The sequence below is a fragment of the Crocodylus siamensis genome, chromosome 6 (assembly GCF_052110815.1).
Source record: "Crocodylus siamensis isolate JL-2025a chromosome 6, ASM5211081v1, whole genome shotgun sequence".
NCBI lineage: Eukaryota > Metazoa > Chordata > Crocodylia > Crocodylidae > Crocodylus > Crocodylus siamensis.
The window spans coordinates 28,830,718-28,844,245 of record NC_143400.1 but is presented as its reverse complement, the minus strand read 5'-3'; the positions used below and the strand labels follow the sequence as shown (position 1 = coordinate 28,844,245).

Here is a 13,528-nt window from a genome sequence, read left to right as displayed (position 1 = left end):
AATCACCTTTGCTGGCACTAAAAGCAGTAAGAAGGTTTTCTCCCTTGTTGCCCTTAGCAAGAAGCTGTAAATCACCATTGTGTCTGCTTCCAGAAAAAGGTTTCTGGGAGCACAGACCAGAATAGCTCTTGTTTCACCTTTTCAAAGGCTACAGTATGCTCTCCTCCCCATACTGGCTGTGGCTAGGAGGTGGTCAAAATTTCCCACCACAGTAATCACTGATTCATCTGCACTGGTTGCAGCAACTCTGGAAACTATTGTAGACAAGGCTCCAGGAGACTGGTAGTACTTTAACTACGTCATCCAGCTGTGCTTGCTCAAACCTGGGGTGTCTAGCACACCACTTAAAGGCTAGGAACAGATATTCAAAAAGCCTGAATCTGAATTGATTCAATCTTTGCAGGTTAGTTTAACTTGGCTAGGCTAAATCAATTTTGTAACTGGACAAACATCCCAGAAATGCAGACACATGCCTATAGTGGCTCAGGCTAGAAGCCGGGGGATGATACAGCAGCCCTCCCTTCCCTTATACAGGGCTGAGCTGAGGGGAGTGTGACCAGGCCTGGACAGGATGCTTTGATTATTCTGTTCCTCCTGAGCAGCCCAGCAGGCAATGTTTATCACCTCTAACTATAACTCTAACTCAGTGTTTATCAACCCATTAAGAAAACAAAGTCTCTCTCCATTAACTAAAGGAGCTCTTCTTAAACAGCTCTCCCAAGGAAGGACATTAAGGTACCTGTTGATTAGCTCCAAAAAGCCTGTCCACCTGTCCTCTCCCACAGTACGAAACATAGCCAGCACATGGTCTGCTAGCTAATGCTGAGGTGCCTGAACTGGAAACACAAAGAACTAATTATAATTTGCTTTCTTATATGAACTACAAAGTTATGAAATGGAAAACAGCTCACCACTGAATCACTGTGTTGCTCTGCACATTTTGGCTTTGATCCTGGCCCCTTTTCCTTGTTAACTGGTCTGCATTAAACAAGCAGTTGGGATCCTACATAAGACAGAGGTGTGGGGAGAATAATCCCTGCTTAGCAGGGAGAATCCAGGCAGATGCCCTGTGCCTGCAAGTCTCTGCCACAGCTCTGGCCACAGAGCAAAGGGGAGGAGCCAGCTCTGATGAGGAACAGAGAGCCACGCCCAGCCCAGAGAACATACTGGGATGCTGGAGGTGTCTAGTTTAGCTTAAACCAGCAAGGAGTCTGGGACAGAGATTGCATAAACCGGTTTGACCCAAATCAGTTCAGTCTGATACTACATTCAACCAGGTTTATCTCAAACTGGTTTCAGCCATTTTCAAACTGGTCTATGCACACTGAATATCTGTTCTGTTACAGGTTTAAAACAGTTTCTGATCATTTAAACTGTTTTATATGTAATGTCTGTCCCTAGCCAAAATGTTGGTAGTTATCACGGCCACACACTGTTGTTGCCTATTGTTGCTGCCACCAAAGCAGCTGAATCAGCATTAGCAGTAAAACTCTGGAGAAAATGTTAGCTGGGCCCCAAGAAGCACAGGGCCTGTGATCATGGATAGTTTTATGCATGCATGCTAAGCCTGGAAGATGGTCTACCAAAAGATTTGTGGCTACCCTCCTGGGTAGTGTTGTAAAATGAGACAGACGCAAGAACACTGAGGCTTCTTTACTTGCTTCTGGGAAAATGATACTTGAAGCCAGTCAAGATTTGTGAACTGAAAGATTTTTCTTCCTCTGAAAATGGCAGTTTTGTCAATAACACAAGGCTGTATGAAAACGATGACCAGTTTTGGTTTTCTTTCATGAAGTGTTCAAGGGAACAAGTGTAAAGAAATTAATAAAAGGTTTTGTTTAGATTTTCAGTGACAAAAAGTTGAACGAGAATGGGAATTTGCATTCCATTTTGAGAGGATGATATGAAGCTAAAATCTCTGTGTTCTATTCGGCCAAATGCTTCCAAAACTGAAAATTTCAGAGGAAGAAATTTCAAATGAAGTCCTTTTGCCATAGAAACCTAGGTCAAATAACTCCTCGCATCTTTTCTTTTAGAATCGTTCCAGGTTGTGGTGAGAGGGAATGGATTTCGACATGCCCGTAATGTTGACAGAGTCCTCTGCAGCTTCAAGATCAATGACACAGTTACTTTCAGTAAGTGGTTTTTTTTTTTTCCAATAACTCCCTTGCTTTACCAGAGGACACTTGCCTCCAACCCATCTCACTGTTTAGTTCCCCTGATTTCTAAGCTGATTGTTAGAAGGGGAGTTCTGAATGACCCTGTGCAATGTGTAATTGAGGGTTAGTGTCTGTGCTGCAGTCAGGTGAGAGCTCTACTCCTTCTATACACATTTGAGGGGTGCTTACTAATGCTTCATTAAGTTGCAGTCAAAGGAAAATGGGATGTGATGGAAAGAGCCAAGTGAATGCAGAATGCTGCAAGCCCACATAAAAAGTGATGGGCTTTTTCCTTGTGACTGTCAGCCTTCCCTGTGCCTAGGCAGAAGCAGATTTGACTGTCAGGGAGATTCTGTAGCTAGTACTTAGAAACACTCTAAAAACTAGACCCAGACACATTCACTAATTCAGCACTTCTTACATATTATATGAGGGGTAAGGGTAAAATAAAAGGTTTAAAAATGAATCTGTTAATGCCAGGCTGCAAAAGCCTTTCAGTGTTTCCATCAGAAATCAGAAAATATTCAGTAGAAAGCCACAAAAACTTTTCACTTGTTGGTTGCCAAGAACTGAAATTTACTCTGATTTGAGGCTGTTGCTTTTTCTTTTCTTTTTTTCGATGAAAACATGAGAGTTTTTAATGAGAGGGGATGTTTCTTTGTAAACATTTCCACCCAGTAAGAGGCCTTTTTTTCTATTATAAAAGGTTAATGGAAACATTTCAGCCTACTGAATTCTATTTCAGTTCTCTATTCTTGGTCATCCCCAGGCCTAGAAACCCTTTGAGGGAACAAGCCTTCAGTGTCTTTTGACTTCTTGAAGGAGATTGAGCATGTGCATGTGTTCAGCAGGATTTAAATTTGGGGACCACCTAGGGGATGATTCTCAAAGTGCGTGGGAGGAGATTAAAGAAAATATTGGCTTTTAAATTATACCCTAATGTTTGTGGTTCCAGAGTATCGTTTGAAATATGGTTAAACAAGCATGGCAATTTTTCTAACAGTGCAGCTGTTTTATTATAAACCATGTCCCAGGCTATTAGAGTTATGGCTCTGAATTCAAGCGGTGTTTACTGAAATGTCTTGGCTGAGAAACTTGTAGGCACTTGGGGGTCTCAAAATGAAGCCTGATTCCTGCTCTGTCTCCTGGTTACAAGGCTTTCTGGTTGGTGGGTTGGACATTTCTTAAAAGCCACAAAGACAAAGCAGACAACAAACATGAAGTGCAACATTATTGGTACATCTCAAGCCCCAAGGTTTCTCAAGTTGATTGTATCTACATCTGTCCCCAAGTGACTTGCCTTATGCCAGCTAGAGAGTCTGTGGCAAATCTAAGACTACAACTTGGTTATCTGATGTCCAGCTCTGTCTTTAACCTCAAGAGCGTCTTTAGAAATATTTCATTGAGCAAGGACCATGGTGAAAGTTCAGCAGCATTTTCTCATTACAGTAAGACAGCACAGCACATCTGTCATGTAAACTAAAATCTCTGTACTGAATCTGCTATAAATAAGAGGGATAAAATTAGAGCAGTGACATGAGTTGATTTCTGAGTCATTTTTATGCACTGCATCAGTCAGTCCTTTCTGTAGAGAGCTTTCATCTCATAGATTTTCAAGTTCTGTCCAATGGACAGACCTGGCACTGCTCCTCTGGCCTATGGGGCAAAGGGTTGGGCACCTCGGCCTTGATCCATTGGTGAGATGCAACCATTTCTAGGGCGGAAGAGTGCTTAGCTGTTGACCAGTCCCCAGCGTTGCATATTGACAGATGAGGAGTGCTTTGTCCAAGTGAAACAACAGGGAGAATTTTAGGCTGTCTGAATGTAGTTACCCAGCTGGATTCTAGCCAGGCCATTGTGGAAGACAATCTATTCTAGCAAATAAAGCTTTGGGGTCTTTAATCACCAGGAGTGGCCAGACCCTCATGTTGTCATATACATAGCAGCCACACTCTAACTCTGTATGTGGGACAGCTCCACAGGAAAAGGATGGTGGGACTGTAGCATATGCTAGTGTGCCTGGGCTCAGTAGAGTGTGCATTCCCAGGACTTAGCACTCCAGAGTGCAAAGCAGATGCTAAAACCTGCACTGCTATATTTTCACTGCTATTGTCACCCCTGCTAACTAGATTAAGGGTTGGGCACCTCTGCCTTGATCCCCTTGCTTGTGGACTTTCTGGGCTCAAGTTTCAAATGCAATACAAAGAGGAGAGGGAGGGCAAGGAGTCAAATGGAGATTCAGGGTGACCTTGTCCCTGGAAGATCAACAGAGCTGCTTGCCTTGGATTGGGCTGCCAGCAGGAGTTGAGCATAGGGATTTACAGTAGAGATGGTTGGAGGGTATGGCCTTGAGGGTTCCAGTTGTAGATAAGACTGGAAGTACAGAAGGATTTGAAATATGGGTCTTAAACATCATTTGACTTCTGTAGCTTGGGCTATTTAAAAAGATGGTATAAAAATGTTGATAACACTTAGCCATTCCTGTCCAAAGTTATTACAGCACTCCACAAAGCAAGCAGAACTTTGCTGTTCCCATTTTAGAACTAGGAAAACTTAGGTATAGGCAAAGGGTGCAGCTTGCCCAAAGTGTGCCGGGCTCAAAACTGTGGGGAAAATCCATGATTTGGTCCTGTCAGACTAGCACCCTACAATGTGCTTTATGTGTCTTCCCTTTGAAGCTGTGTTCAGGTGCATCCTCTTTTTCTGAACCTATGTGCCTATTCCTAGGGGGTTTTTACCAGCAGGTGATTCCCCTCACAATACCTTTGTGAAGAAGGGGAGTTTTTTTCCCATTTCACAGTGGGAAAGTGAAGCATAGTATGGAGCTAATTGCCCAATGTCAAGAAGGCCTGTGGCAGACTAGTGCCATAAGCACTAGACCATCCTCATTGTCTACCAAGTCTCATTGTTATTTTCTTTACCCCCACTTTTTCTCTCCAGTGGAGACTAGAGAATCGTGTTAGCACCAGTCATTACTGAGTCCCTCTGCCAATAGCTGGGATATTTATCTCTGTATTGCAAAAAGAGATATTAGCTGTGATGCACCGTCTGTGTTTTAACCAGCTGCTTCTTCATAATCACTTGCCAGCTCGGCATCCTCAGGCTCAGCTAATGCCAGGCATTCCAGAACACATCCAAAAGCATTCATGGAGCTGGGTAATGTCATCAGTCAGCTTGACGTTAGGGCAGAACACACTGACTGAATAGTATCTGGCTTATACAATGGGAGGAACCATAGCAGATGAAGGTTACCTCACTCACAAACACTGTGACGTGGTAATCACAGGTGGGGGGAATTGAGAAAAGTTTCTTCCACTGCTTTTGCATGCTTAATGCCTGTCATCATCAGTTTGAAGCAGCTCCCAGAAAAAATAGCTTCAATTCCTACAACAACGAAGGTGCTTTACATGTCTGACTTCTTCTAGTGCCCATCAAGTTCTTGTGGGAAGTGAGGAAAAAAACTCATCTATTATCCACAAAACTGGTATAATGGCCAGAAAGGATTTCCCCTAGCAGCCACTATGCATCAGCCCTGACTGGGAGGGAATTCCTCTGGTATAATGAAAGGGAGTCATTCAGTTTGCAAGGCCCTGTCAGTCCCAACCTTTCATGCCTGTTTGTCACTAATTATTTCAATGCAGACATTGGGGGCTGGACCAGTACCTATCTTAAGTTTTTTATTCCACAGTCCTAGCCTGAACTGGGTGGTGGACCTAGAGGTAGAAGGTCACACACCCCTGTTACTGAGCCTCACTGGAGATAAAATGCTGTGTCCCTCGCTTGTGAGCCCCTGGAAATGACAGGCTGAGTCCCCAGGTTATCCATTGTGACCTCTGTACCCCTTGTATTTCTTTTGCAGCGACTTCAACAGCTTCTGGTTCTGGGGCCAAATACTTTGGTATAAATCAGTGCAACTCCACTGACTTCCACTTGAAGAAGTTGGCAGCAAGAGAAAATGTTATCCCCTTACTATTCTGTTACACTAGAAGTGCTGCAGCTCCAGCCTGCATTCTTGCTGTGTCTTTTTGACATTTGGCTGTAACAAGCTTAGAACCAGAGTTAATTCAATTAGGGAGTAATGGAAACCTTATGGAGACTGGGTAACTCAGCTGTTTTGATTGCTTCAGACTTCTCAACTTCTGATTGTATCAGGGAGGGGAAGGTATTTTCAAAGACCACATTAAGCCAGCAGTTACTAAAACCTTAGATAAACCCAGATAAGACTCGTAACAAGACAGACAGGACTCAGTGAAGTTTTTAAAGCTACAGAGAATAGATTTTTTTTTTAATTGGGATTTTTGGCAAAAGGAAGGAAACAGGTAAGGGGAGAGAGTCAGCTCATAATAGTTACAGGATTAAAAAAAGAGAACGAGAGGAGAAACCTCTGCTAAGGTCATTCTGTTTGGAGCCAAGTTATGATCAGCTGTATGTTCACCAGCAGGATTTTTCTTTAGCCAGCAAGGCCTGGTTAGAAATGCCTTTGGACTATGTGACGTCAAATAGATTTTTCTAGGCAGATCCTAATTACAGTCCACCTGAATCTCTCGCATTGCTAATATAGTTTTCTGTTCCTATTGTTTCAATATTGCCAAGAAACCCCAAGATTAGAGACTTATTTTTAAGCAGTGTACATAGTGGTAGTCCTTGTCCCAAACAATTTACCACCTGAATAGATGGACAAAGGATAGGAGAGGAAAAAGAAGTGAAGCAATCCTGCAGTAGCATAGTGGGTCAGAGGCAGAGCTAGGAAAGCAATCCTGGACTCCTGAGTCTGAATGCTCGACTCAAGCCACTGGCCCGAATTTGATTAAACAACATGAGCTAGCCTGAATTAGCCACCAGAAGCAGGGCTGCAGGAAATATTAGGGCAGAGGAGTGATACTTTGTTGCCAGAGGTGCAGAGCTAAGGGAGAAAGAAGGAAAACCAGACCAGAACATGTGTGCATGTACCAGCTATCAATAGGGAGTGAGGTTTATCGTCCAAACTATGCAGCAGCATCTCTGCTAACTCCCCACCCAGCTCCTTCTACAATTCACCTTCCTTCCTTTCTCAATCCTTCCTCCTTGCCTTCGTGCCCTGTTTCCTTTGGCTGCATTGCTCTTATGTTTTCTCTCTGCCTTTAGTCACTGCTAGCATGGGAGCCTTCTGCTCTTCACAACCTGGGTTTGCTTCGCTGAATCATCCTCTCTCTTCGGGTCTGTCCTGGACCCTTGCCAGTCTTTTCTTGCTTTTATCTTTTATTCCTCTCTGCTGTGGCATTATTAGAACTGTAGCTATGTGTGTGCAAATGACACAGAGTATTTGGGGATGGAGGAAATGGGGTTGCTTTGCCCAGGGCAGACAGAGCAGCCTATGGACTGATGCAGCCATCAGCACAAGCATTTGGTATTGCCAACCCCACCATGTCAAAAATCATGGGACAGACTCTTAAAAATCAAGATATTTGGAAAGTAAATCATAAAATGCTATCTTTTGTGTGGGTGGTTTGGGGGGGGTATTATTTGTGAAGGTGTGGGGGGTTTAGAGCCCAAGGAAGGGGGGTCGCCACATACTTTGGCAGGATGTGGGGTATTCTGGGCCAGGAGTGAGGGGCAGAAGCAGGGCTGGGAGGGCTGTGGCTTGGGAGTGAGGGGCAGACACACGCACACAGACAGCCAGTCACCCATGGCTCTGTTACATGACTCACCCCAGGCCCCGGGCCCCATTCACCCCAGTCCCTGCCCCACTTCCTCCCTCACAGGTGCGGGGGTGCAGATCAAGGCCCCAGCTCCCCCGTCAGAGTTTATTTAGCTTGGAAATCAGGAGTCTCACGATTTTTTCATGAGAGTTGGCATTACTGAGCATTGGGAAGGCAGTATGCTCTGGTCGAGAGGCCACTGGAAGGGGATGCAGAGACCTGGATTCTGGTTCAGAATTGGCTGCTCATTGCTGCGTGCCTTTGAGCCACCCTACCTCTGTGTGTGCGTGCCTCTGTTTCTGCTTTAGCTTATGACACCACCTCTCCATGGGTGGTTGTGTTTGTAGCATGCTTATGTATGTAAGAGTAAGGGATGTTATTATGACATGGGGGCTCTGTGACCCGTGCTGCAGGGCCATGTTGGAAATGATGGGACATGCCCTAAGACTCTCTCCAAAGAGATGGACCTTTTGTACAGAGGCACGTGCAGTCTTTCTGAGCTGTCAGCTGTTAGCACAAGTGGTGATACAATGTCACGCAAGTTTTATTAGCAGCATTCGTTTAGCGTGCGTTTGAACTGGAAATAAAATCCCAAGCACAGCAGATGAACCCATCAGGAAAAAAACAAATCCCTTCCAGCTCCTTTCACTCTTTTCTACAAATCACTCTGAATGTGACATCACAGCTCAATATTTATCCATTTCCCCCTAAACATCCCCTAAATCTGTCTTGGATGTTTTTGGCTCTTAGAGCCCATATATCCCTATACAAGGCAGGGAAATTATAGCATAATTTCAGTATGGTTTTCGTTACAGCTTTAGCAAAATGTTTATTTCTTATTTACGGGGCCCTTTAATAGGCAATTTCTCTAGCTCAGGGAATGCACCAGTGTCTCTTTCTACGTTCTTATTTCCCCACAAATGGGTTTCAAGTTGAAAAAGGATCTTTTCTTGGAGGGAAATCACAAGCACTAGAGTAAGAGGAAAAGTCAGCCAGGATAAACTAAGATCACTCGTTAGTAGATGGTGTGAAGATTTCCAAAGTATTTTCTTGGTCTTCTGCCCTCGTGACTGAGGAACAGCAGAAATGCTAACCTTCAAGATGGGTGAGTCTTAAATGTTTCCCCAGTGAGCAGATCCTTGAATGGAGAAACCAAGTGCTACATTGCAGCACAGAGCACTTGGGGCAAGGATTGCTTCAGGAATCAGTGCATGGCTATTATTTGCACTATGGTAGCTCAGCTCATCCTGATAGGGTTACCCCACTTGAAGACTGGATGCTTTTCTGACAGATATTGTTTGGCGAAGCTTAAATTCTTAAGAGGCAACTGGAACTTGTACAGCCGGTATTCTGTAAAAGGACAAGCTGGAAGAGAGAATAGTCCCTTCTAGCCTTAAACTTTAAGAAAAGGTAGGTAAAGCATCCAGGTGGGGAGAGCTCAGGATGTCAACGAGATGACTGAGTAGCATCAGTCAACTGACAACGCAAGGACACGGCTAATTCTTGGGCTCCGATTTTGCCCTCAGACCAGTTTTTTCACTGGTGTAACTTCTTTGACTTCCCTGAAGTTATTTTTCCTGCAGTGAAGAAATGAAGTCAGGGTCTGCAGACAGGTTTCTAAAAAAGCCGAGGTGCATCTGTTTTATGGGTGGTCAACTAGAGGCATAAAGAAGACCTTCTTTTCAGATGGTGCTTGCCCTGGCTGTGTGGTTCTTAAACCATCCCAAGTTGGACCACTCAGAAGTGAAAGAACTCCATTTCATTAATCAATTTCTAAAATCCCTTCCATAATTTTCATGCATTTCCTATTCAGTCTTGCCTCCTTTTGTCTCTATAGCATTAACTTGTAGCCCAAAGGAGCCTGTTTTACACACAGTCGCGTTCTGTGGCTGAATGGAAATAGTTCTGTCTTATTTGGTGACTCTGCTTTGGTCCTTTGCTCACTTGAATTCTAGCAAAACTTCCATTCTTGGTAAAGCACATCAGCAACTTTCTGTGCAATCCAGCGTTTGTTTCTTTTACCTTATGGTTACAGATTGAAGAGAGTCCAAGCCTTGGCTAAGAGGAAGGCAGTTGGTAAAACCTCACTGATGACAGTAGCAGCAAATAACTGTCTAAAGCCAGGCTCAGTGGGTTTTACAGGCCATAAATATTTGTTGAGCAAGGGAGGTATAAATTAAAGGTTGAAGAGTGGAATCACATGAGTTTGTGTCATATCTTATTGACTGAGATCTGTGCATGTAGGGTAGCTGTCCCCCGGGCAGTAGTGATACAAGCTTCTCAAGCAGGCTGACTTGAAAATGTACCCCCATTCTTTACTTGAGGGCCTATCCTTGGGGTTAAAAGTTTCTTTAATGTCCATGTAGCCATGGAGAGATGTAGGGACTTACCCAGGATTATGCCGCCAGTTGGTGGTAGAGCAGTTGGCAAACAGAAGAGAACTCATTTCCTGTCTCTCAGTCCATTGCCCTATCTACTAAGCTGCTCTTCCTCCTGACATCAGCAGTTCTGCAGCTTATGTTGTGAATTGAGATGAGTCCAAACCACAGAGTTCAGATTTGGCATTAGATCCAAAGTGTGTGAAAGTGTGGGTTCATCTGTAACAGCAAAGGAACAGAGGGAGCTCTTCTGGAACCTGCAGCAGGGAACAGAATTGCTTCAGATGCTTCCTAGAGATACAGGCTCCATAGTTGATGAAAGGCATTTTTTGTTTTGTTTCCCAATGTAGTTTTCCAGGAAGGAGTCAGATGGCTGGAGTTATGCAAACCAAATGGATCATCTTTTGTTTAGAGCAAAGAAAAGTTGTCACTCATTTTTGTGGTGAACCAAAGCATTCTCCAAACAAAATAATCCCTCTCTGAAGCCAGACTGGCCAGCTCTGGGGTACAACAGACCCATGGGACTATGAAGCTGATAAACTTTTTGGGGAAGAGTAGATTTAATTTTGGTTCTGGAGAGTGGGGTGGGGGCAAAAATGCTTATTAAATATTCTAAGCAAAAAGCCTTGCAAAATAAAACTGGCTTTTGGTGCTTTGCAGATTGGAACAGCAAATGTCCCTTGGCCTTTAGCTTGCTGTTACTACAAGAAGGAAGTAATTGAGATGGTGGGGGCTGGTTCTCTTGTCACGCATGCATTGGTGTGACTCCTTAAACTCCTCTGGAGTTTCACCAGATTTATCCCTATGTAAGTAAGGGTGAATCTGGCTAGCCAGGGTCTTTGAAGTCTTAGCACCTTGCTTTCCAGTGATGTGCACCTTGTGAAGCCTTCTACAGTTGTGCCAAGGGGTGTGGGGTGCTGCTGTTTTTATCAGCCCCTTGGCAAACTTGTGAATGCTTGCAGTAGTGGCAAGTTGTAAACAGCTTTAAGCCTCAATTTGATCTCCCTTCCAGCGGCATCAAACAGTCTTCGACAGGACTAAAAGGTCTGTGAAGAAGATTTTGGTGCCTTTGGGCATTTGTACATGTGACAATATTACCATGCACATGTGATGAAAACTTCCCTTTGTGTGACTTAATGGCATCACACTACATGTATGCGAGTTTTGGGGTTTTAAATAAGTTTGCATAGTCACAAACTAAGCCACAACCTGATGTAGTTTAGTTTGCAATGTTGCAACTTGGAATATTGGAGCCATTAATCTGTCAGGACACACCTCCCCCTAACCCTAACACCCCTCCCCCCCACCCCACCCCCGGCTGTGGGAGAGGCAGGCAGGCCTGCCAAAGAAAAAGATCAGGCCCCTCGCTGCTTCCACCTTCAGTAGGCATCTGTGACCACCAGGACACCTGAGATGCCCTGGGACAGTGTAGGAAGGTGGCAGGAGGGTGGCTGGGTGTGCTGGTGGCCGGAAGAGGTGCCACCAGCACACCCAGGGATGGAGCATGGTGTGCTGGAAGCCCGGAGCGACTCTAGGAAGAGTTGGAGCGGGTGCCTCTGACCTGGGGCAGCACCCAGCCCACTAGCAGCCCACCCAGGTGGCCCTGGGGGCACCACTGCTGCAGAAAGAAGGACTGGAGCTTCCCGCAGCTCAGGGGCTGCTTGGCCCACTGGCAGCTTGCCCTCCCTGGCCAAAGGAGAGGTAAGGAGGCTCTGCCAGGGGAGAGGCAGGAGGATCAAGCCCCTTGCCGCTTCTGTCTTCAGCAGGTGCCTGCATACACCAGGACAATGACATGTATATAGTGTCAGAAAAATAAAATCCACTGTTTCAATTAAAAACTCACCATTTCAATTTAGGGGACATAGAATGAAACCCTGAAAAGCTAAACCCCCGCCACATGTATGAGCGCCCTTGGAGCCTGCACAGAATGGATGATGCTAACCACTGTGAAAGGTTCCCTCAGGTCAGGAAGTGGTCTTAAGTTCTCTCTCTGCCTCGTTACAATCCCTCACCTAATGTAGAGCATCCATCATACTGCTCTACTGTGTAAGGGGAGAACCAACAAACCCAGAGTGAAATCAGCTGTCATCAGCTGAGCTGTGTACCCTAAACCCCAGCCCTCCATTGCAAATAAGGATAATTGCAATTTTAATTTAGTTTTACTTTGGGCAAGAAAAAATGTCTTTTACGTCAACATGGAAACTTCCCTGGAAAACATCACATTTTGACCTCATTTTCTTCAGAAAGCTGAAAACTCAAAACCATGAATGAAAACTTCTGGGGAAATTTTCAACAGAAGCTAATCTTTTCCATTATCATTAAAATATTTCATGGGAATAAAAAAAAGATAATTTCCCAAATTACTTTAGAAATGTTTCTCTTATTCTGCTGCCCAAGCAGGGAAACATGCTCATGAAATATGTATGAGCAAGGCACATTCTGGAGTAACTACTGTTGTATTGCAAAATAAATATTTATCTTCAGTGAGAGATGCTGCTTCGGGAATGGCACCGAGAGAATTCTCTCCTGTCCCTGGGGTGTTTTTTACAGCCACTTGCAGAGCCTGTGATCTCACTCTGTCCACTTTCTCAGAAACTTGTCCCTTGCAGCACAACGTCCTGGCCTTCCTTATATCTGAAGAAGTGCTGCTTCTGACCCATTGGGGAAAGCTCAGTATTTCATAGAGGGCTTTCTTGCTCCTGTGGGTTGATCTGTATTGAGCAGCAGCTGCTCAATAGCCAGTTAAAAGCTTTAAAAGTTCTGAAGTTGAAGAGGAGAATTCTTCAAAGAAATTCATGGTGTCCTTTTAAGTTTTGGGCCTCCTCCAAGCTTCCTCTTTTTTGATAATGGCATATCAATTGAAGCCAAATCCCTAAAAATAGAGCACCAAAAACTCAGGGGAGGTCAGCTCCCATCTCACCTTAGAAAAGAAGTGGCCAGATTTTTAGATCTGCTCCATTCATACCCATTCCTGTTATTGTGGTCTGCTTTTAGTAGATGTTGAACACTCCTGCAAATCTGGCTTCCAGGTGCTCACATTACATATGCTCTGAGAAATAAATTAGCTGTTATTGAGACAACCCCTCAGGGAGTAAAGTCTCCTGCTTTTCACTTTCCCTTCTTTAAATAACAAACAAGATGGCAGCACATCAATTTTCAGTCCAAACTGTACTTAATGAAATTACAAGTTAATGGGAATCACTCGGCTTTTGGACATCTTGCTATGTATTTAGGACCTGCCTAATATGGGGCGTGGAGGCAAGCCAGTTTGTTGTAAATTTTGAATGATATATTGCTGTCATGGAGAAGAGTC

General features: G+C 44.3%; 1 protein-coding gene across 2 annotated transcripts in view; it reads left to right on the top strand.

Moving 5' to 3' along the window:
* Positions 1–13,528, top strand: part of ANTXR1 (ANTXR cell adhesion molecule 1) — a 155,151-nt gene that overhangs the window by 44,452 nt on the left and 97,171 nt on the right. For both annotated transcript variants that reach the window (XM_090051159.1, XM_090051158.1), the window contains exon 10: positions 2,037–2,135. In XM_090051159.1, coding sequence (XP_089907285.1) covers positions 2,037–2,135 — 99 coding nt within the window. The remainder of the gene's footprint in view (positions 1–2,036; positions 2,136–13,528) is intronic.